Source organism: Ambystoma mexicanum, chromosome 7p (genome assembly GCF_040938575.1).
Source record: "Ambystoma mexicanum isolate Mex_15411 chromosome 7p, UKY_AmexF1_1, whole genome shotgun sequence".
In the NCBI taxonomy this organism is placed as follows: domain Eukaryota; kingdom Metazoa; phylum Chordata; class Amphibia; order Caudata; family Ambystomatidae; genus Ambystoma; species Ambystoma mexicanum.
This window is the reverse complement of record NC_090939.1, coordinates 104,498,136-104,518,675: the sequence shown is the minus strand read 5'-3', so window position 1 is coordinate 104,518,675 and position 20,540 is coordinate 104,498,136. Positions and strand designations below refer to the sequence as shown.

Below are 20,540 nucleotides of genomic sequence, written 5' to 3'. Positions count from 1 at the left end.
CCTCTTTTTTTCAGCTTCCCTACTCGCTTGATCCTAGCACTACCCTATACCGTGTACCTGTTCACCCGTTCTGGGGTCTCCTCTTCTGTGTTTTCCTACACACTATTCTGTTTTGCTAGTCTTCTGTGAGTGGCATTTTCTGTGTTGCTTCTCTTGTGCGTCGTACAGGAAACTGGGTCCATACACCCATGATGGAAGTTATGATCCAGACTACAGAAATTAGTAGCCCAGAGAGGGTGTCTGCGAGGTCAGCGCTTGTGATCTAGGGGGACATGTTGGCATCAGTTGTTCAAATACTTAAAAGGCAAGGCACTATGGGTATCAGGTAATAAAATCGCGGTAAAAATGTCGCCAGTAAAAAGAATTGTGGCAAAAATGCTGTGGTTTGACCCGGTAAAGGTGTACCCCATTATACCATTTAAGGGGAGCAGGGTCGTCCCCCGCTCCCAATTAAATGGTTTAATGGGTACGGGGGTTGCGGGGGTGTCCCCCACATACATTACATGATTGTGGCGGCAAAACCACAGCATTTTTGCCACAATATTTTGTATTCACTGCCATTTTTTTCAGTGATTTGAAGACATGGAACCGGCACTATGTGAAGCCTTTGGCAAATTTGATGTTGAATCAATGGAATCCCCAATCAAATCCATAAGAACAGATGCTTCCAGTCATACTTCATTTACACCATTCATTGTGGTGGTGGCTGGAGCCAGGATTTCTGCAAAAGGCAGTTCAGTTTGCCCCCCTCAGCAGGGAGTGGTGATGACCGATTCCACCCAGAAAGGATAGGAAGCAACCAGTGGAACAAGGACATTCAGGGCTAATCCATGGATCATGCCACTTCTTCCAACTCGAGGGAGCTACGGTCCATACACTTGGCTATCCGGCATGGGAGAAAGAACTTCGGTGTCACAGGGTCTCGATTCAAACTGTGAACACAGTGACCTTTTCCTATATCAAATTTCGGGGGTACCTGTGTTTGCCTGGTGGCCTTGGACAACGAGATGACGTGGACTGAATAGAATCTTAACAGAAGTAAACATCCAGGGGATTCTCAATAACATGGTCGACAAGCTGAACAGAGTTTTCCTATTCTCTGGAATATGTTCTAGCAGATTCCAAATTTCAGAAGATTTGCAGTCAATTTGAAACCTCAGTTCTGGACCTACTGCCACAATGAAGACAAGAAAGGGGACAATTATTAGTTTCTATTGTCAGACCCAAGCCCCTGTGGGACGGATGCTCTGACATTATCCATTCTAAATGCCCAGGCGTATCCCCTTCTTCCTTTTTCCCTGACCATCTCACCCAACCCACAAGGTGTTGCAGTTTCAGAAAGAACCAGCAGATCTGACTGTGGTGGAACCAGTTTGGATACAACTGCCTTTGTTCCCACTTCTAGTGAATCTAAACATTTCCCAGAGGTTGTTAGTGAGTCTAGTTCCGCCTCTGCTAGCCTTTCCAGTGTTGCCCATTCAAACTCTGGCAATGTTACAATTGACAGCCTTGAAGTTGTGTCTGCCTGACAGGGCCATCAAAGTATTTCTGCAGGGATTCTATTAAGTCTTCCTATTGTCATCATTGAGCATCCTTTGAACATTGGCGTTTTCTATGGTTGTTTGTGCAGTAGATTGCACCCCTATGATTTTGGATTTTCTGTTGCATGGTTTTCAGAAGAGTTTGGCTTTTCCACTCAGAGTATAGTGCACAGCCATGAAGGAATTTAGGGCCCTTTGAGGGACTAAAGAGATGTTGAACCCGTTCATGCCAGATTGTTTAAGAGATTTCTCCTTCTAAATCCCCTCTGAAGAGAGGTCTACCTCCTTGGGATCTTTCCTAGGTCTTAGAATTTCCACAGGGCTCTTCCTTTGAGCCTTTACAGGAATGCCCAATCTACTTTCTTACAAGATTTGAGTCGTTAGTCCTTAGGATGGGTCCTGGTAATTTGCCCAAGATTTGCTTGTCCTTTCATTTGAACCAGGATTGAGTTCTTCCAGTCATTTGACATAGAAGGATAGGTCTCTCCATTTACTGAACAAGAAGAGATCAGTTTTGTGTTACCTAGACAGATTTTCATGGATTATCATTTGTTAGTGGTCTTTGGATGAGGTGGAAGAGACGAACATTCGGTGGTGACTTTATGCAGATGGGTCCAAGTCTTATTGCCATGGCTAATGAGGCATGTGAGGTGCAACTTCCTCCTATTATGCAGGATCGTTCAATGCAAGACACAATGCAAGACACATTACATATTCCCTTGATCAATGTGTGCAGGGAAGCCCTTAGCAGTCTGATCATACATTAATTTCACATTATCAGGTGATGGGGTAGTTGTGTGATGAAGCTCATGTGGGTACTAGCGCACATCAGTTCCACACCAGTAATTATGGGGTGGCTCTCTTCTGCTAGATTAGCGCATTTTTCACTATCCCTTGGTGTTGGGTGTTTTTCTTTTGATTAGACAATACTTACATTTGGCATATTGTCATTATTAAGGAATGTGACAAGGGTGATAATTTGGGGGGAAAGGCCAAATTACATCGAGTAATCCTCATTAAACTAGTCCTCCTTCCTTGTCACGGTACTCCTGACACTCCCCATTCCACTCCTGAGGTAGGAGGGGGAGTGGGAGGAGGTTTGCATCTTATCCAGTAAGGGCTTGGGTAGGACAGGAGGCATGATGCCTCCAAACTACTGGATAAGGTAGGAGTGGGAGTTGGTGAGGGTACACTCTAGGAAAGACGTTTTGGCTATAGGTTCGGAGAGAACAACTTTGCCTCATAATGAAGTACTCCAAGGAGGAAGGAGGCCTGGTCTAATGAGGATTATCAGGATAATCTGGGCATTACCTAGTAACTGTCATTCTCATCACCATCCATACATATTCCCCCACATTTACACAAGTGTTCCCGCTTTCCTTAAACAACGCACAACTTTTTTAATTTTATTTCATATACAATCAAACCAAATGTATTAGTTCATGGGACAAAAAACATTAAAAGCATATTAGGAAAAGAGAAGGTTTCTAATTTGTATACAGTACATATACGAGTAAACATAGAACAAAGTGCAAAAGTGCACTTTGGTCCAATTGGACCAATTATGCCACCTGGTGTTTAGAAAACTCAGAACCTTATAAGAGGCTATGAATGATTAAAGGTTAAATTGTTTTGTGAAAACATTGTCTCATACCATAAAAGTGTGCCGATGGTTAGAAGTCTTAGGTTTTTGTACCTATTCTGCATAGAAGCGCTGACACATAAGGAGTGTTTCCTGTATGAGAGCATTTTTGCACTTTCTTCTAGGTTTACTCTTCTTTTCTTATATGTACTGTATAACAATAGGAAAAACAGTTTGGTTTCCCAATATGCTTTAATAGTGCAGATTACATTGAATCAGTAACTGCCTCTTTCCTAATAATATCCACATATATTCTCCTTATGAAAGTAGGCAGTACACTACTAAAAGTGTTGTAAAATTCAATATGAAGTCTGCACCTGGGCACTTCCCTAAACACATAAGATGTCTGTACCTAAAAAAAAGTATCCTTGCCATCTAAACTTGAGTTCCCACCTTTTCCAAATAATCTTTTATCATTACCTCATCACTTAGACCATCTTCGTCATATAGATTGTCATAATACCTCCTTAAGGATCTGCAAAAATGTGTTCCTTCCTCATTTGAAAAAAGTAGAACTTGTCTGCATTTCTTTTTAAAGCAATTCGCTAGCAGGGTACCCACTTCTTCCTCATGCTCCCAAAAAGGCTTGCCTTGTGTAAAACAAATTCCTCTCTGCTCTTAAATTCAGCTTGTACTCAAGGGAGCATCTCACATCAGTCATTATTCATAGGTTATGATTAGAAGGGGCAGTATTATAGTTACACCAACTTAAACTCGGATTTAAGTCTATGCAACTCTGCATCTTTCTGTTTACATTTATATATGGCTCAGAGCTAATTATTCTGCCACGTATTGTTGCTTTTAAAGCATCCCATGCTGTTGCCATGTCGGAAACCGGCTCTTGGTTTTCTGTTAAAAAGTGTTATTTTGCTCTCTTTGTGTTTAATGAAATCTTCATCTAATAGAAGGTGCCCATTTAACAGAGATCATTCTAATACCTAATTTCAGCTAGATTTTTATCCCCAAAGCCATTTCCACTTACCACAAATAGGCCAATAATTGATGTTACTCCATGAGGTATTGAATGAAAGGTATATCGCTTAGTTCCTTGGTGCAAGGATCAAGTCCCATGATTGCATAAGATTTAAAATACCCTTTCTGACCCTTTCCTCTGCATTTGAATTACCCTTCCCGGTCTTATCTTGTACTCCATCCAGCATGGTATTTTAGTCTCCACCCAATATAAGGAAAAAGCTACTTACCTGTAACGCCAGTCCTCTAGCATGGGTTTGGCATGGATTCACATGCTCATGAATACTCCCCGTCGTCAGACTGAGAAGCCTCAGTAAAAAGAAACACAGTTTTGCTTTAGCTTGAAAACTGCATTTCTCCTCTAAACCAATCATTATCCTTTGGGTCATACTGCCCCATACAATGACAGTCATCTCCCTAAGCTCCACTCCCGGTGGCCATGGGGAAAAGCCAGAGGGTGTTCACAACATAGTCCCCGGGGATCCCGTACTCAGGTGGCCAGGGAAAGGCCATCGCTTTTGGATCCCGCCACTGGGGGTGGACAAGTAAGGGAAGACCACCTGGGTAGGGGGTCCTCGGGAGTGGGGAAGAAATGCCCAATGGTGAGACATGGTATCCCCCTTTTCCACAACCCATCGAACCCTAACCCCGCTTATTTTATGGGAAACTACAAATACCATAATTCCTCCCCACTTTGTGAGGTCAGAAGGATTACCTCCCCTGACTTGTATTGTCCCTGTCCCTGTAATGAGGCCAGGCAGAGTCAGGCACATAGCTTTAACAATGTACACTTGCCACTTATTAAAACTCCCTGTGAAAATAAAAGGTGGCATGCACAGGCACACTTTGAGCGAGGCTGGGTACGAGAAGGAACAGCTTTTCCGAGTTTGATGCAGACCAGGCTGAGGAAGTTGGAAGGCCAACGGGCTGATCGACAACTAAGAGGATCAAGAGAAAGCCACGCAAGATATCCAAGCTTTCGGGAAGCCGTGAGTGTTTGAAGAGCAGAGTCCAGGGAGCTGAGAAAAGAAACCTTCAAGTTACCAGGAAGCGGCCCGCCATCCTCCAGGGTGAACAGCAGAGTTGGGGAGGAGCAGAGGAGGCGTTGGTAACGGCCGTGAGCTGCAGCAAAGTGATGTAAGAAATCCAATTAACACAACTGGTGAGACATCGAAAAAAGTCTGGTTGATGTTAAAGGGATGTTAAAGGGAAAGTGACTGTAATTTGAAAGTTGAAGGTTGCGCGTGTGCCGATAAAACATGAATGAAGAGAACAATTGTCGAAAGAAAAGCAGAGGTCCTGTGAAACAAAGTCGCACATTCGAAAGTCTCTGTCAAATGTTATGGATTTTTGAAAGATATTAGGAACTGAGATCAATGGAAAGCAAGTTGAATAAGAGGAAAATGAAATCTGTGAACTGTGAAATATGCCATAAGGGCAAAAGTAAAATATAACCACTTTGCAAAAAGCCAAGAAGTATTGGTGTTAAATATGAACTTTGGAAAAGACAAAAGAGAATAAGTGGTATCAAGAGGCATTGGGGGAAAAGAAATATTGTGTGTATTGGAATTACACACAAACTTTTGAAAAGGCCAAGAGGGCGGACTAAAGAGAGTGAGAATTATAAGTACCAAGAAGTATTGGTGCCAAAAGAGGAGAAGTGATTGTGAATTAAAGGAGTATCGAAAGAGAGGTTGAAGTGGCCATGCAGAGGTCCATGTAAATTCCTTGCAGTTTCAAAAGTTTTCGACACTGAAAAGCTACTTTGAATAAAACTTGGGGAAGGGAACACCACGTGGAAGTGAAACAAGACAGGCTTGCGCCCGGTAGAGGGAAGCCTATGCAGAACTGTGAGAAATTGTGTGATAAAGTGAAGCGACACAGACTCGGGCCCGGCAGAGGGAAGCCTCTGCAGAATTCAAGGATGCTTTGTGGCGGCAACTCTTTTTAATCTGCACTTAGGAGATTTGCAAGAGGCGTTTGCTAACATTGATGCCAATCCAGTGAACGTGGGAACCACTGTGATTGACTGGTTGGCCTATGCCGATGATTTGCTGCTGATAGATTATACGCCTACGGGCTTGCAGCAAATGCTTGATGCTCTAGCTGCGTATTCTTCCGCCAACGGCTTGACCATCAATATCAAGATGAGTAAGGTGATGATTTTTCCAGCCAAAAAAAATACCCAAGAATTTTGTGTGGAAGTTGAGTGATAAGGGATTGGAACAAGTCCACACACATAAATATTTGGGTGTCGTAATCAATGACAAACTGAAGTGGGATTGCCATTGGGAATCAGTAAAATCTTGCTGTCTAGTATCAGCAAATGCACTAAGTGTATTCATTGGGAGAAATGTGGGGTACTTTACATTTGCCATATTAATGATATGTGCAGTTAAAATTAGAGCTATCCTGCTATAAGCAGTAGCAATATGGGGTCATAAATATTGTATACGACTTGTAGCATTTGAAGCGCTCCTACTTTGTAAATTGATGCAGCTCTCTAGGAATGTCTCTGTGGAATAGCTCTATTTAGAATTTGACCTGCAAAGTATTATGATGTGCTATACTAGTCAATGTGTCATGTTTTTTGATAACTTGTGTAAACATCAGAATGATACCATCATTGTAACTTACATTCAGGCCTTTTTGAGATTTGAGTTCAATCATTGGCACAGTGGGCATAAATAAAACTATGCATGGGAAATGGACTGTTGGGCATACATCAATATCAGTTAGCGGGGGACTCAAATTTTGGCTAAAAAGAAAAATGTGATTATACAGTTAATATAACATGATTGAACTTGCATCTAAAGTTTATAGTGGACCTTTTTGCTAATATAGGCTCACCCGCACTAATCTGCCACATTACATTATGGCTTATCCTTATGTTACCACCTTCCGCACATATCTGCTAATGAAATTTAACTCCCCGGGAGCACTCGAAACAATGGGCGCAAGGATAGGCATACCGAATGAAATGCGTCAGTGTCGTTTATGTGGAGGCGATGAATATGAATCGCTTGAACATTTGATAATAGATTTTGAAAGTCTAGCTAAATTGCTCTATATATTTTTGAATTCTTATAATAATATGTTTGATTTTAACAACATTTCTGATGTATGGTGTAAATTCATGCAAGGTGATGATATCAATCTTATCTATTTTATTGTGTCTTTTTATCTTCAAATTGTGGACATTTTTAAAGGCCTTTTGGAGCAAACTATAATGTGATTTTAATTATGCAGTTTTGTATATTTGGCTGTGATTTATGTTGTATGTATATATACAAAGCCTTTTGAGGAAAGAGATCTACCCCCAATTCGTTGATTGGAGAAGCGACGGACCCTGGGGGAGTTGGAGGTGGAGGAGCGAAGAGCACGAGTGGGAAGGTATTTATGGAAGGAGAGTTGAAGTTATTTTAGAACCAGGCCCCAGAAAGTCTTGTGGACAATGCAAAGGGTCTTAAATCTAATCCATGCAGCCACTGGGAGCCAATTAAGAGATTTCAGGGCTGGAGAGATACGATCCCAGGGCTTGAGGCAAAGGACAAGTCTCACGGTCCTGTTCTGGATGAGTTGCAGAGGGCGGAGAGTAGAAGGCAGATTTAGAAAAAGGCTTTTGCAGTAGTCCAGCCTAGAGAGAACCAGAGCTCAGCTCTAGAGACAGTAAGCTTCTGGGGATAGCAAAGGAAAGGAAGAATACCTCTGAGGAGTTGCAGTTGGTAGTTTGACTTCTTAGAGACGTCAGAGATGTGAGGAGAAAAGGAGGGTGTGGAGTCGAAGATGACCCAGAAGTTCTTAGCCTCACAGGTGGGAGCAGGAAGAGGGCAAAGGGAGGCCGCTGTTAGGCAAAAATCTGTGCAGTTCCCTTAGGGACCACTGCAAAAAGTTTAAGACCACAGGAGTTAGTAGTAAACCCAATTGGTAGCAGTCTGCACCACCCAGATTTACCTGGTAGCTGTGGCTGAGCAGTCAGACTTCTCTCAAGAAGAGTTAGGCAGTATACAGAGCATACACAATAGGGCAGATAAACACAGTAAAACAAGCAAACACTGACCAGAGCTTTGGTGTAAAAGATATATAATTATTTATTTAAAAACACATCTATAAAAACACAATGGCACTAATCTCAAGCAAGTTCAAAAACACAGTCACTAAAGTATATACACTCCCTTAAAAGAATATTAGACAAGTCTTAAGTAAAGCACCACTTATTTTCAGACAGCGGTGAGCGCTTAACGCAGATGGCACTCTAATAATTCGGTTTAAAAGGGAGAGAAAGGCAGAGCATAAATTGAAACAGATCCCAACACTTTCAGAAGAACACAGCAAGAGAGGAAGGCAGAATAAAACCGTGAAATTAGAGTTCAGAAAGCCGGATCCACTTTAAGAGGATCAGAACGAAATGTGTCCAAGGTCACATGGTTGAAAAGTGCACAAAAGTCTCGAAAAGGTTCAGAAAGAAGTTGGACCAGCAGATAGGGACCAGTTAGATGGTCAAGAGACCAGCCCAGTCTAGAAGGTTAAGGATTTACTGTCACCTTGTAGCAATCTATGGAAAGGGAGGCCAGGCGGAGACAGTACCTTGAAATGGTGAGAACGCTCCAGTGGGGGCAGTTGTTCCTGGCAGCGGGTGCAAGTCGGTGCTTCATCCGGGAGAAGAGAGGATCTCGTCGGGGAGGAAAGCAGAAGGTCGTAGCACTGCCAGGGAAGAAAGCAGCCGCAGAGTTCTCGATTAAAAGGAGCGGTCCTTTTATTCGCTGTTCAGTGTTAAGTGGCTATCCGGTTGCCGGGGTGCTTGGCACAGGCATTTCGTCCACTAGACGTCCTGGTAGGCGAAAAAGAAAGCAAACTGGTTGTCCCCACCAGCTCAAGGGGAAGAGACTCTCCGGCAAGAAGATCTCCTCTGTCGTCGGGAAGTGGTGAGACGGTTCAGCAGGGCTCCATCCAGTGCTCCAGATAAGATTTTGAGGTGGGAGGATTTTACTCCCTATTTTTAAACTTTGAGAGTAAATGTCATTTTAAGAGAGTAAAAATGACTTCTCTCCTTTGCAAGAGTGTAAAATGTATGTGATATGCAGCCGACGTGTGCAAAAAATGTATAGAAATCATTACTACACGGCAGCTTTCTGCATTGTGACAGAGAAATAATGAAAGGTGTATTGTAAGGTCTGGCCATTCTATCTCTCCGGTATATATTTAAATGTTGAGAACACATAAAAACCTAGCCAATTATATAGTAAACCAAGCATGAATTGTATTGTGTGTTTTGAGGTTCGATAGCAGAATTGTCTTTTGATAGTTAATGAAAGTCCTCATTTTCTGTAGCAATTACTACCTAATGGTATGTATATATAGATAGTGCTTTTGGCAAAGCACTTTACATAGTACATATTTATCACAATTATCACCAAACCGAAGTCGGTACTCCTTTATCGATCTTGAAAGGATGAGTTGCCCTTGCCGGGATTCAAACCTACAGATCATGCACAGATTGCAGCAATGAATGCTCAACCAGCAGAGCTATATTATTAGCTAGCATCCTTCAGAGGTCGGTTAACTGAGTATCGACTGAGGTATAATAATCACAGTGCCTAGTTGTTAGATGAACCATGCATGAAGCGCTACATAAAGTTAAATATCTATTTGCATTATGACAGGGACAGGTTTTGCTGGGTTTCTATTTGAATTACAAACTTTCATTTGTTTGTTTTTGAACTGCGCTTGCACTTCCTGGAGAGTCGGGTTTTGGATGTTTTAATTGTAGTCTTGAAGATTTGAGAGGTTAGAACAGCTGTGATTGGTGTAATGACAATTGTGCAATACTGGTCTGCTTTCACTGGGGGGAAAAAACAATTAGTTACAAAATATTAATTCTCAATTGCAACTTAGTTTTCCATCTTTTTAATTTTACAATCCTAAAATGCTAGGAAAATAAATATGTACAGTGCTTCTGTTGCTCCCTGAGCAGCAACACAGCAGAAGCTGAATGGAAATATATATTCCTTTTATCACAATGTGCAGTTTCTTTTTTTGTAAGGCTTCAGAGAAATACATTCTGTTTCAGAGGCTTTTATTTATGGCTTCCAATTACATCCATGTAGATAAAAATCAAAAAAAGCCTTCTGGTTTCTGTCAAGTAACTTGACCTTTGCACTGCCCTCTGCTCTAAACTTGTGTTTAAATGTACACAGGAAAATAATAAAGCTGTCGTATAAGATTTTCATGCGTAAAAAGGCCTAGTAGGCACCTTATCTGGAGGCCTGGCTCCACCGGTGGTGTTGTTGTTGCAGGTCGGCTCAGCTTCTCCCTCTTCGGATTTTCAGGTCCTGTGGTGACTTCTGAAGTTCCAGTCCCAAAAGCCCTGCTTTTATGCAAGAAACCCCCATTCATTCAGCCTAGCTGTCAATCAAACATGCTAAGTGGTGAGCGGGGCGGCTCACCACTTGGGCCAATCACGCAAGAGTGCGACTTAGGTTGGCAAGGCAACTTAGACCAAGGTGCCTAAACCCCCTCCCAAAACCCTCTGTGGTACCCAGACAGAGTGGCACCACTTTGGAGGGCTTCTGTGTAGAAGCCCGCCAAAGGTGGAACAAAGGGCTCGACCTTTGGTTTGGAGTTACAGAGGCGAACACAAACGCCATTTTAAAACCGAGTTCTGGCAAAAAGACCCTACCGGTGAATTAATATTAAACAAATAAACCGGCGGTATCTTTAGCATTGCACCAAAAAGTGGTGCGTTTAAAATACATGGGAAAATCACATAGAGAATATTCTTAAGGAATATTCCGTGTGGTAACCACTGCCACAGCCAGAAACCCGACGAGGGAGGACTGCACAGTACCCCCTCGAAAAACAGACCCAGGGGCAATCAAATTACCCCTACCAGTACTTCCACATTATGATGGTTTGTACTGGTTCTGTTACTAAATTTGGGACTAGTAAAGCCAATGGTGACTTTACATGCCCTGGGAGACAGTAGTCAGTCCTAGGGTATGGAGTCTATGGTGGGGTGTCACTATGACACCCCTGTGTCACTGCACTGAGGGTGCTGTGTAACACACATAGTAAAAACACGAGACCCTATGGAGTAAAAGACCCCATAGCCCATAAAACACATTAACAGTCAAAGGAACCCCACAAATCATGTCCAAGAGTGTGAGGAAAAGAGTCTCACTCTTGGCAGGATAAAAAAAAACAAACTCCAGAAATCCAGCAAAGCTGCTGGGGGACTCGCTAGGTTAGGAAATTCAGCCTAAACAGAGAATTCTCCCTAACAGCTGCCACATAGTGACAGGAAAGGAGGGTGCAGGTGTGCCGGTGAGGAGAATCTCTGACTTACTGGCATTAAGACAGAGAGCTAACAAACACAAGCTCCAATACTTGAAAGCCTACTGAAAGAAATGCAAGATGGCTGAAAGCCTTTTAAAGACTTTCTTCCCCTGGCTTGGAACAGGAAGGTCATTATCCAATCAAAAACAAGGTTACCTCAGAAAATGTGAGAAGTGTGACAACTTTATAATAGTATAAATTAACAAGGGGGGTCGGGTCCTGGGAGTCCCTCTGCCAGACATTAGTCCTGGTTGCGAGAGACTTACCCAGAGTCTTTAGCTCACTATCTTTCACAGAGAAGAAATATCCTAAACATATCAGTCTTTGTCCTGCCCTGGGGCAGTCCAGCACCGAAATGCTAGGCAATTCTCCTCTGAACAAGAGTACCAACAGCATCCCCAGACACGTGTTTCGGTCTGGTTGGACCTCATCAGTAGGGAGGAGCTGTGCCTCTCTAAGAATAGTGAGCAAGGGGTCCACGTCTGGATTCCCCTAGTAACTTAGGGTGAGACCCAAAGTTACTTGCATATGCAAATTACCAAGGGGGGTCCTGGGAGTCCCTCTGCCAGACATTAGTCCTGGTTGCGAGAGACTTACCCAGAGTCTTTAGCTCACTATCTTTCACAGAGAAGAAATATCCTAAACATATCAGTCTTTGTCCTGCCCTGGGGCAGTCCAGCACCGAAATGCTAGGCAATTCTCCTCTGAACAAGAGTACCAACACCCCAGATGTGGTATGCCCAGACGTGGGTCCCTTGCTCGCTGTGCCACAGGGAACCAGGCTGCACCTCACTGAGGAGGTCCAACAAGGCCGAAACATGTCTGGGGTTGTTTGGTTTTCTGTGCAGAGGGGACCTGGCCTAGCAGTTCGGGCTGGACTGCTACCTTTGGTGGTGGCAGCTGCTGACTGATTTGCACATGGCTGGTCCCCTTTTGCAATGCCGCAGACGGGCTAAAAAACGGTGGTGTGGAAGGTTGCCCAGAGCAATTGCCAGTGGTTTAGATTCATTCGAAACCTTCCACCCATCACTTTTGTGGTCAGTTTGTTTCGCCTTGTGAGAGAGAGTATGCCCAGACGTGGGTCCCTTGCTCGCTGTGCCACAGGGAACCAGGCTGCACCTCACTGAGGAGGTCCAACAAGGCCGAAACATGTCTGGGTTTGTTTGGTTTTCTGTGCAGAGGGGACCTGGCCTAGCAGTTCGGGCTGGGCTGCAACCTTCGGTGGCGGCAGCTGCTGACTGATTTGCACATGGCTGGTCCCCTTTTGCAATGGCGCAGACGGGCTAAAAAAACGGTGCTGTGGAAGGTTGCCCAGAGCAATTGCCAGTGGTTTAGATTCATTTGAAACCTTCCACCCATCACTTTTGTGGTCAGTTTGTTTCTCCTTGTGAGAGAGGGTATGCCCAGACGTGGGTCCCTTGCTCGCTGTGCCACAGGGAACCAGGCTGCACCTCACTGAGGAGGTCCAACAAGGCAGAAACATGTCTAGGGTTGTTTGGTTTTCTGTGCAGAGGGGACCTGGCCTAGCAGTTTGGGCTGGGCTGCTACCTTCGGTGGCGGCAGCTGCTGACTGATTTGCACATGGCTGGTCCCCTTTTGCAATGGCGCAGACGGGCTAAAAAACGGTGCTGTGGAAGGTTGCCCAGAGCTATTGCCAGTGGTTTAGATTCATTCGAAACCTTCCGCCCATCACTTTTGTGGTCAGTTTGTTTCTCCTTGTGAGAGAGGGTATGCCCAGACGTGGGTCCCTTGCTTGCTGTGCCACAGGGAACCAGGCTGCACCTCACTGAGGAGGTCCAACAAGGCCGAAACATGTCTGGGGTTGTTTGGTTTTCTGTGCAGAGGGGACCTGGCCTAGCAGTTCGGGCTGGGCTGCTACCTTCGGTGGCGGCAGCTGCTGACTGATTTGCACATGGCTGGTCCCCTTTTGCAATGGCGCAGACGGGCTAAAAAACGGTGGTGTGGAAGGTTGCCCAGAGCAATTGCCAGTGGTTTAGATTCATTCGAAACCTTCCACCCATCACTTTTGTGGTCAGCTTTATAACAGTGACTTAGAAACAACAGATAGTGTGTTTTGGGCTAGAAACTGAAGCTAGGAGTTTGCTTAGGAAGCCGGAAAGCACAAGTGCACGGGAGCCCATTGAGCCCCGGAGAGGGCTTTGCCCTAGTGAGGGAGAGAAGTGAACCTGAACCCCCAGAACGAGGGTATGCTCCAGTGGGGAGAAGTGCACCCTGAACCCTAACAGTGGGGTCTTCTCCACTGAAGGGGAGAGGAGTCCCCTGAACCCCAGAAAGGGGATGTGCTCCAGTGAGGGGGATACAAGCTGCATAAACCCCAGAAGAGTGGTGTGCTCCAGTGAGGAACAGGTGAGCCCCTTCCCCTAACCTGCATCCATGGATATAGTGTCCTGCTGACTTTCTCTTGCTCTCTTAACTGTACTTCTCTTCTCTTCTCTTCTCTTCTCTTCTCACTGGAGCCCCATGTGCCCCAGAAGAGGGATGGGCTCTGGTGAGAAGAGGGGGGTGCTGCACTGAAGAGTGCGAGCCAGTGTGAGCAGAGCACTATGTGACGGTGCAGATTAATGAGCAGGGCACTATAGCGCTGGGTGCAGATTAGTGAGCAGGGCATTATATACCTAGGTAAAGACTTGTGAACTGGGCACTGTATCCCTAGGTGTGGAAGAGTGAGCAGGGCACCATTTCCCTCACTAAAAGAACAGAGGGGAAGAGCCCCTTTGCCCCTGTAAAAGTAGAATAATTCATAGAGAAGTAGAGTCCAGTGAAAAGGAGGTCTTTTGAGACACTTGGCAAAGGGAGGAAGCCATAAATCCTGAGAGAGGCCTTGTGGTCCCCAGAAGAAGTGATAACATCTGAATGCTAGATCGATCCTAAAGAGTAAAAACTCTTGTTGGGATCTTTCTGTATGCCTTTTTGTTGGCAGTCCTTCATTTATAATCCAGAGTTGAAGGAATAAGACTCGCAAGAATGGTTTTGTTTTAGCCATCATGAACCAACAAGTTCTATTTTACTGTTCATTGGCAGTACAGAATGTGGTTTGTTCCATATCTTCCTGGGCCTGGCCAGTACTTCTTTTGCAGACCTATTCCGATCTCTGACACTCTGATTAAAAGCGCATTAGCTGTTTCATCGGTTTCTACTTGCAGTGCTGCAGGTCGGGGTATTTAAGTAATGAAAGGTCCTTGCTGAGGAAGACATCTCCTTGTCCCAGTCATCCTGGAGGAGATCTTTGTCACCGGGGCCAAGTGATTCCTGAGGATCATTACACAGAGCAGGTGGAGTCAATGGTCTTGGCTCAGGCAAAGATGAATGGTAGTTGAGGCCAGAGAGTATTTCGGTGTACTCCGAGGATAACATGGGGGCACGACGCTGCCAGTACCTTCTAGGCTGGAACAAGGCAAGCTTGTACGCCCTTCTGCCCCGAGGCTCTGGAGTCAGTATGAGCTTTTAAATTAGATATTTCAAGTACATTTCCATATGTACTGAGTACATCAGCTGGAAATGTACAAAAAATGAGTCCTTCGCTGCTTGGATTGATCCTGGGACTGTGGTGGAGGGATCTGCTCCAGGGGAGTAGGCCGAGACTAAGATTCCATCGAAACCAGATGACAGGAGGGTCTACCCAGTCAAGGGTCTACAAAATGTATTGGGGTCAAAGAGAAAGTATGAAGCAATGACATCCTAGTTGTGTCATCGTTTCCATGTCATTTCATTGACAGTCTTTTTTTTCGATGGGGTTTTTTATGAAACTTTTTTTTGGGGCCCACCAAAACCCCCGTCCCCTATTGTTTTTTGCTATTCCCGACCCCCTCCACCCTTCATATGCACTTTCCCACCCTCTATATTATTAGCTGAAATATTTTTGTTACAAAACCCATTGAAAAAAAGACACTTGATGAAAGGACGTTGTACTGTGCCGTCAATTGGTCTTTAGGAGCTAAAGGGTTTCAACGAAGAAAAGTGCTAGGTATAAACCGCATCCTCCCCTTAAGAGCAACATAGCTCGGATGAGGGAGTGCACAAAATGTCAGAATCTGTGATGTCATGCGTCTGCCATTTTGTGGTGCTGAAAAGAAAGATGTGTCACACAAGGCCCAAGAGACAAGTTAAACTCCTGAACATTGACCTGTTTCACCATCTTGTCTGCTTTGGCCTTCCCTCTGGAAGAATCTGCCACATGGTTTCGCCCATCTATAAGAGGAAAGAGTGTGCCCTGGTTACAGCCTTTGGGTTTATCCCAGTGGATTTAGCCCGTAAGTGGGGAACCTCGGTGAAGACGATAGTAGCCTTAGCCCCTCGAGATTTACTCCGGTCTAATCAGCCCCTGAGTGGGAAACATCAGCCTCATCGGTACATGCTTGGGCCCTGGATGGTGAGAACCGGAGTTGGCTCCAGTCTCTAGCTTAGTCCTCCAATGGAGTATATCAGGAATAGTCCCTGTGTCGCTAAGACCACCATGGTCACTCCTGGAACCAGCAACCACTGGGGAAAACTCAATGAGCCGCGATGCCCTGAAAAAGCACTGAAGTACAGGCAGGAATGCCAGCGATGGTCCAGACCCAAGCACTTGAGGCAAACTACATGGGGGCCAGAGATCGCGAAGTGACCCTCACACAATGAACAGGAGGAAAACCCCTTTAACCCAGATATCGGCAGATGATGAGCAATACCAAAGAACCCAACTAACAAGGGGAGAATGGGTCAAGTACCGAAGGAGAAAAACAGTGCAGGAAAACCTGCTGTGCTGGATGCATCTGGTCCAAATCACACAGAAAAGTGGACTGAGGAGGCGAAGTCCAGGGCAACGCCTGGGGAAGCTGGCACTTGCCACGTATGCGCCCAGCTTCGCATAAAAACTAACACACTACAGTGGGATTTTATGGTGCTGCCAAAAAATGCTCTGGCCCCATTCCTATAGGACAGAATGTACAAGTATGCAGGAAAGGAGATGGGGCGTAGGAATGAACCCTAATACTTTGTTTGTACCATCCTGGACCTGTTTCTGTACCAATCAGGAGGGTACCATTATTGTGTTTGCAATAAACACCTATTGCCAGTCGGCATTCATCCCAACTCTATCCTGTGTAAACAAAATAAATCTAAGGTCAACTGCTCTACTAGTCACATGCTTCTTTTTAATCCTCTACACAGAACAGGGTTAATGCAAAGGAAGCTTTTCCTAAAGATTAATATCATTTCTTGCATCAACTTAAAATAACGAGATGATCGCAATCAGCAGATTGAAATAAATGCCCGATTGGGGAAGGTATCTTTTGTGACCCAATATACTCCCAAGAGGTAATAAGAGGTATTGGGGGCGAAAGAACAGTCGAATTGAATGTAAAGCTTAGCTATCAAACGTATTGCCCTTTGCTTGAAGCTGAACACAGGCCGTGCGGAAAGCAAAAAGACTAAATGATCTAATACATTACAGACGTGGAAGTATACATACTGTGATAGGTCAGAAGCAGGACTCGAACAACAGGCATGATTTATTTTCTGTCAAAGTCAAACATACTCTTTCTCTAACTCTAGAGCTCAATCCCTATTCTACAACAGAAAGTCATAAAGGTTGCCCGTCAGGAGGGCAAGATGTCTTACGTTAAATAATGTCCTCTCTCCTGCTTTAACCTAATCACTTTCCCTAGCCACTAACAGAAAACAACAAAAGGACAGAACAAAGACTTTAGGGAACTACCCAAGGAAAGGAATGGCTTACTGGCTTCAGACCTCTCAAAAACGTAAAATGAACAAAATGACCATCTGTGCTATAACCAATATTCTCCAAAGTCAATAGTCTTAATAACCCCAAAATGTGTTGGAGGTTATATCTGAGTAAGGATCCGATATAACCTCCAACACATTTTGGGGGTGGTCTGTACCACACAAGAAATAGGTATATGAATATTCTTCTGTATTTTTTGGCATAAAGACGACTATTGATTTTGAAGAATAAACAGAATATGCCTGTTTATTGTCAACTCCGACATTGGGTAGTGTTTTGGTGGTGGACACATGGACCTGGTGGCGGGAATATGAAGGTGTGCCTTTCGGGCTGATAAACATTACAAATGGCACATTGCCTTATAACAATATTGTATGAGTAATTTACAAGGGGTACTAATATAAGCCTGTATAAATGTTTTTCTGCCTATTCTTGAAAACAACACTGGGACTCGTGTTTGAGCCTTAGCCGTAACTATTGTGGATGTAACGGGACATATGGATCACTATTTTTGTTATGGTGGTAATTTATAATTCTTTGATGTAATAATGTATACTTTTTTGACAAATGGTATCATTAGAATTCAATGGATATGATTGTATCCCTGAAGAAGACCTGCCAATTAAGGTCGAAACACATGTTGGCAGAAATCAATTAAAGAGAACTGTGTTCTCCAAGAATTTTGGAACTTTGATTCTGTTTTATGTTTATTTGATTGACAAACTATAGGTTATAGCGCACATGGTCAGCCTGTTCATTTTGCGTATACATTCATGATTCAAGGCTAGTAACAAGTCGACTGACCAGTGCAGCTTGCTTTCCTACTTTCTGAATTGTAGGAACCTGTGTGAATCACATGATTAGTCCACTTTCCACAATCAGGTATTAGCTTGATGAGAAGGTAGCCCATACCTATTTTCCTCTCAAAAACGTGTTCAATAATCACAGACCTGTTTTACCCTGCATTTAGCATTTGGTGTGGGGCTGTAAATGTGCTAGAAGATTAATAAAGTTCAAGGCGGCTCGTATTAGGCGACATCAATGATAAAACCAGGGAAATCACCCACTGCAGTTTACATTAGAAAACATTCTGACCGCGGGGACACTATGTACGTAGCACAGAATTCCCTCTGCCCATTCCTTATAATACATTCTTTGTGCAATCCCATATATGCTCCAGGGATACAAAACTGCACCAACTGAAAGTACTTGTGCCCCAAAACAAATTTACCATTTTCCTCTACCTTTTTGCGTTTGAAAACCTCAGACTGCAACAGATCAGTACAGTTTGTTGTTAGGACATGTACAAACGTTTTCCCAGCCGTAGGCATGGGGCCTGCGAAACATTTGGCTATTAGCCCCCACACCCCAATCTGCCGGTACTGTACTTGGTTCCATAGCCTGCCTTATCAGCTTTCCTACAGACATGAGTGGCCATTGACAGTCACAAGAGAATCAAAGAACAATTGACAATAACTACATGTCACCCTAAACGCTGCGTCTAAAGAACCACTTTGTGGTTCTTTAGGCGCAGCGTGGTTTTGGACATGTCTTCACATTTTCAAAAGGTTCACTCGCCATTGCGAGACGTCGTTTTTATATCCAATAGCGCAGCTAGAAATGATAGAATAGATCGGGCAAAAAGCATGGCTAAATGGAACACAGCCACAAAGAATACATCATACCAATATGTTTCTGTCCTCCTTGCATGCCCCCCCCCCTTAATCCCACAAACACTCTTGAATGCAACTTACCTGGTCCAGAAGCACATTCTGCCACATTCGAAAGATACTTAGGTAGCTTCTATCTCTGGCAGCAAACGATGTGAAGAAATACTGTAGAGTGAGAGGGAAGGATGATCATTTTCTGTTAAATAGCACAGCCGAGAGATGTACCATACTTGAGTAATGCACACCCAGCCATACATGTTGAACACATCTTTCCATCTAAGTTATGAAGCATGTGCGTACTAGGAGCTGGACTGCACAAGCGTAAGACCGTCTGGACATCGGGCTGCATTAGCTCTTGCTATTTGTGAGGGGTTATGCTAGTCGCTTCCTAGACAGCACGCGGTCTAGCTTTGGGTGCTCAGAAAAGACAGCATGCCTTGCATGAGAGAGTTACTAAGCACCTTTAAATAAACATAATATATGTATCGTAAATGATTAAATTATGACCGATAATGGTCTCCTACAAATGTATGAAATGTAACTGAGCATACACGCCCTGGAGGTTAGAATCACCTTACAACCAAGAGCTAGAGGATGGGAAAGATAACAGGAAACAAAATCTGTAATTTTCAAGGCAACAAAAAGTAACATTTAAGTTATGTTATTGTGACTTGTACTGCGCAATACTGCCATTTTTCATGGTCTCCAGGCGGTAAGGCGGATCTGAAAAGGAAAGGGGTTGGAGTGGTTTGTTATAAGGGTTGAGAGAGACAAGGGCAAGAGTTCTGTTGGTATCTTCAGTTCGGGAAAAACGGTCAGTGTGTGCTGGTATGGTTTTCGTTGATTGGCATTGTGTGATGTTTGGAGCGTGGTTGTATGCGGATGTTTCATGTGCGTGTTGGGTGTTGTGAAGTTTGTAGACTGCTTGTTGTTTGGGAGCGTTTTGTGGTGAAGGTTTAGGTTGGGTGGTGGGTATGCAGAGTGTTAGAGAGTTATTAGCAGGATTAGTCGTGGGTTGTCTGGGGTGTCTTAAAATGAAGATTTTCAACAGAGGTTACATTAATTCAATGTTTTATGCAGTCATACTAAAATTCAACAAATGAGAGTCTTTATTCTCTCCAACTAACAAGAATAAACTCTTAACAGTAGTCCATTGCTGTTTCACATATTGTCCTATATACTGCACCATCAAACATATAATCAGAAACCGCACTATTCTTCACAGTGATCCTGAAATGTATGCCTTTAGTGGTGTATACACCTCAAGAAGATGATCTCCTTCTGATATTCTCCCAAGAGCAGATTGCATACATGTGATTGTTCCAGGTTTCGTGTTAACACCAAAGAAAGGGACACACCCCGTCCTATAATTATTATGCAACAATAGCATTTTTGAAGAATGTAAATGTAGCTTCCTGTAAGTGACAAAAGAATTCGTATTACTTGTGACATGTTTAAATTACTACGTCGGTCGTCCTGGCTCTCACCCTTGGCGTCGGTCTGGGATACCCCATTCAATCTGGCGAGGCAAGGGATGAAGTGTGCACAACAATGGTCGGATGAGGGGCTTGAGAGGATAGGCCAATTGTTTGAGCAGAGCCACTTCAGGAGCTTCGAGGGGGTGCAGGAGGGCCTGG

General features: G+C 44.0%; 1 protein-coding gene across 4 annotated transcripts in view; it reads right to left on the bottom strand.

Annotated features, from left to right (window-relative positions):
- The window catches only part of GRAMD1C (GRAM domain containing 1C), a 2,017,351-nt gene that overhangs the window by 1,004,409 nt on the left and 992,402 nt on the right, over positions 1-20,540 (bottom strand). For all 4 annotated transcript variants that reach the window (XM_069635887.1, XM_069635884.1, XM_069635886.1 and 1 more), the window contains one exon: positions 18,988-19,068. In XM_069635887.1, the coding sequence (XP_069491988.1) occupies positions 18,988-19,068 (81 nt within the window). The remainder of the gene's footprint in view (positions 1-18,987; positions 19,069-20,540) is intronic.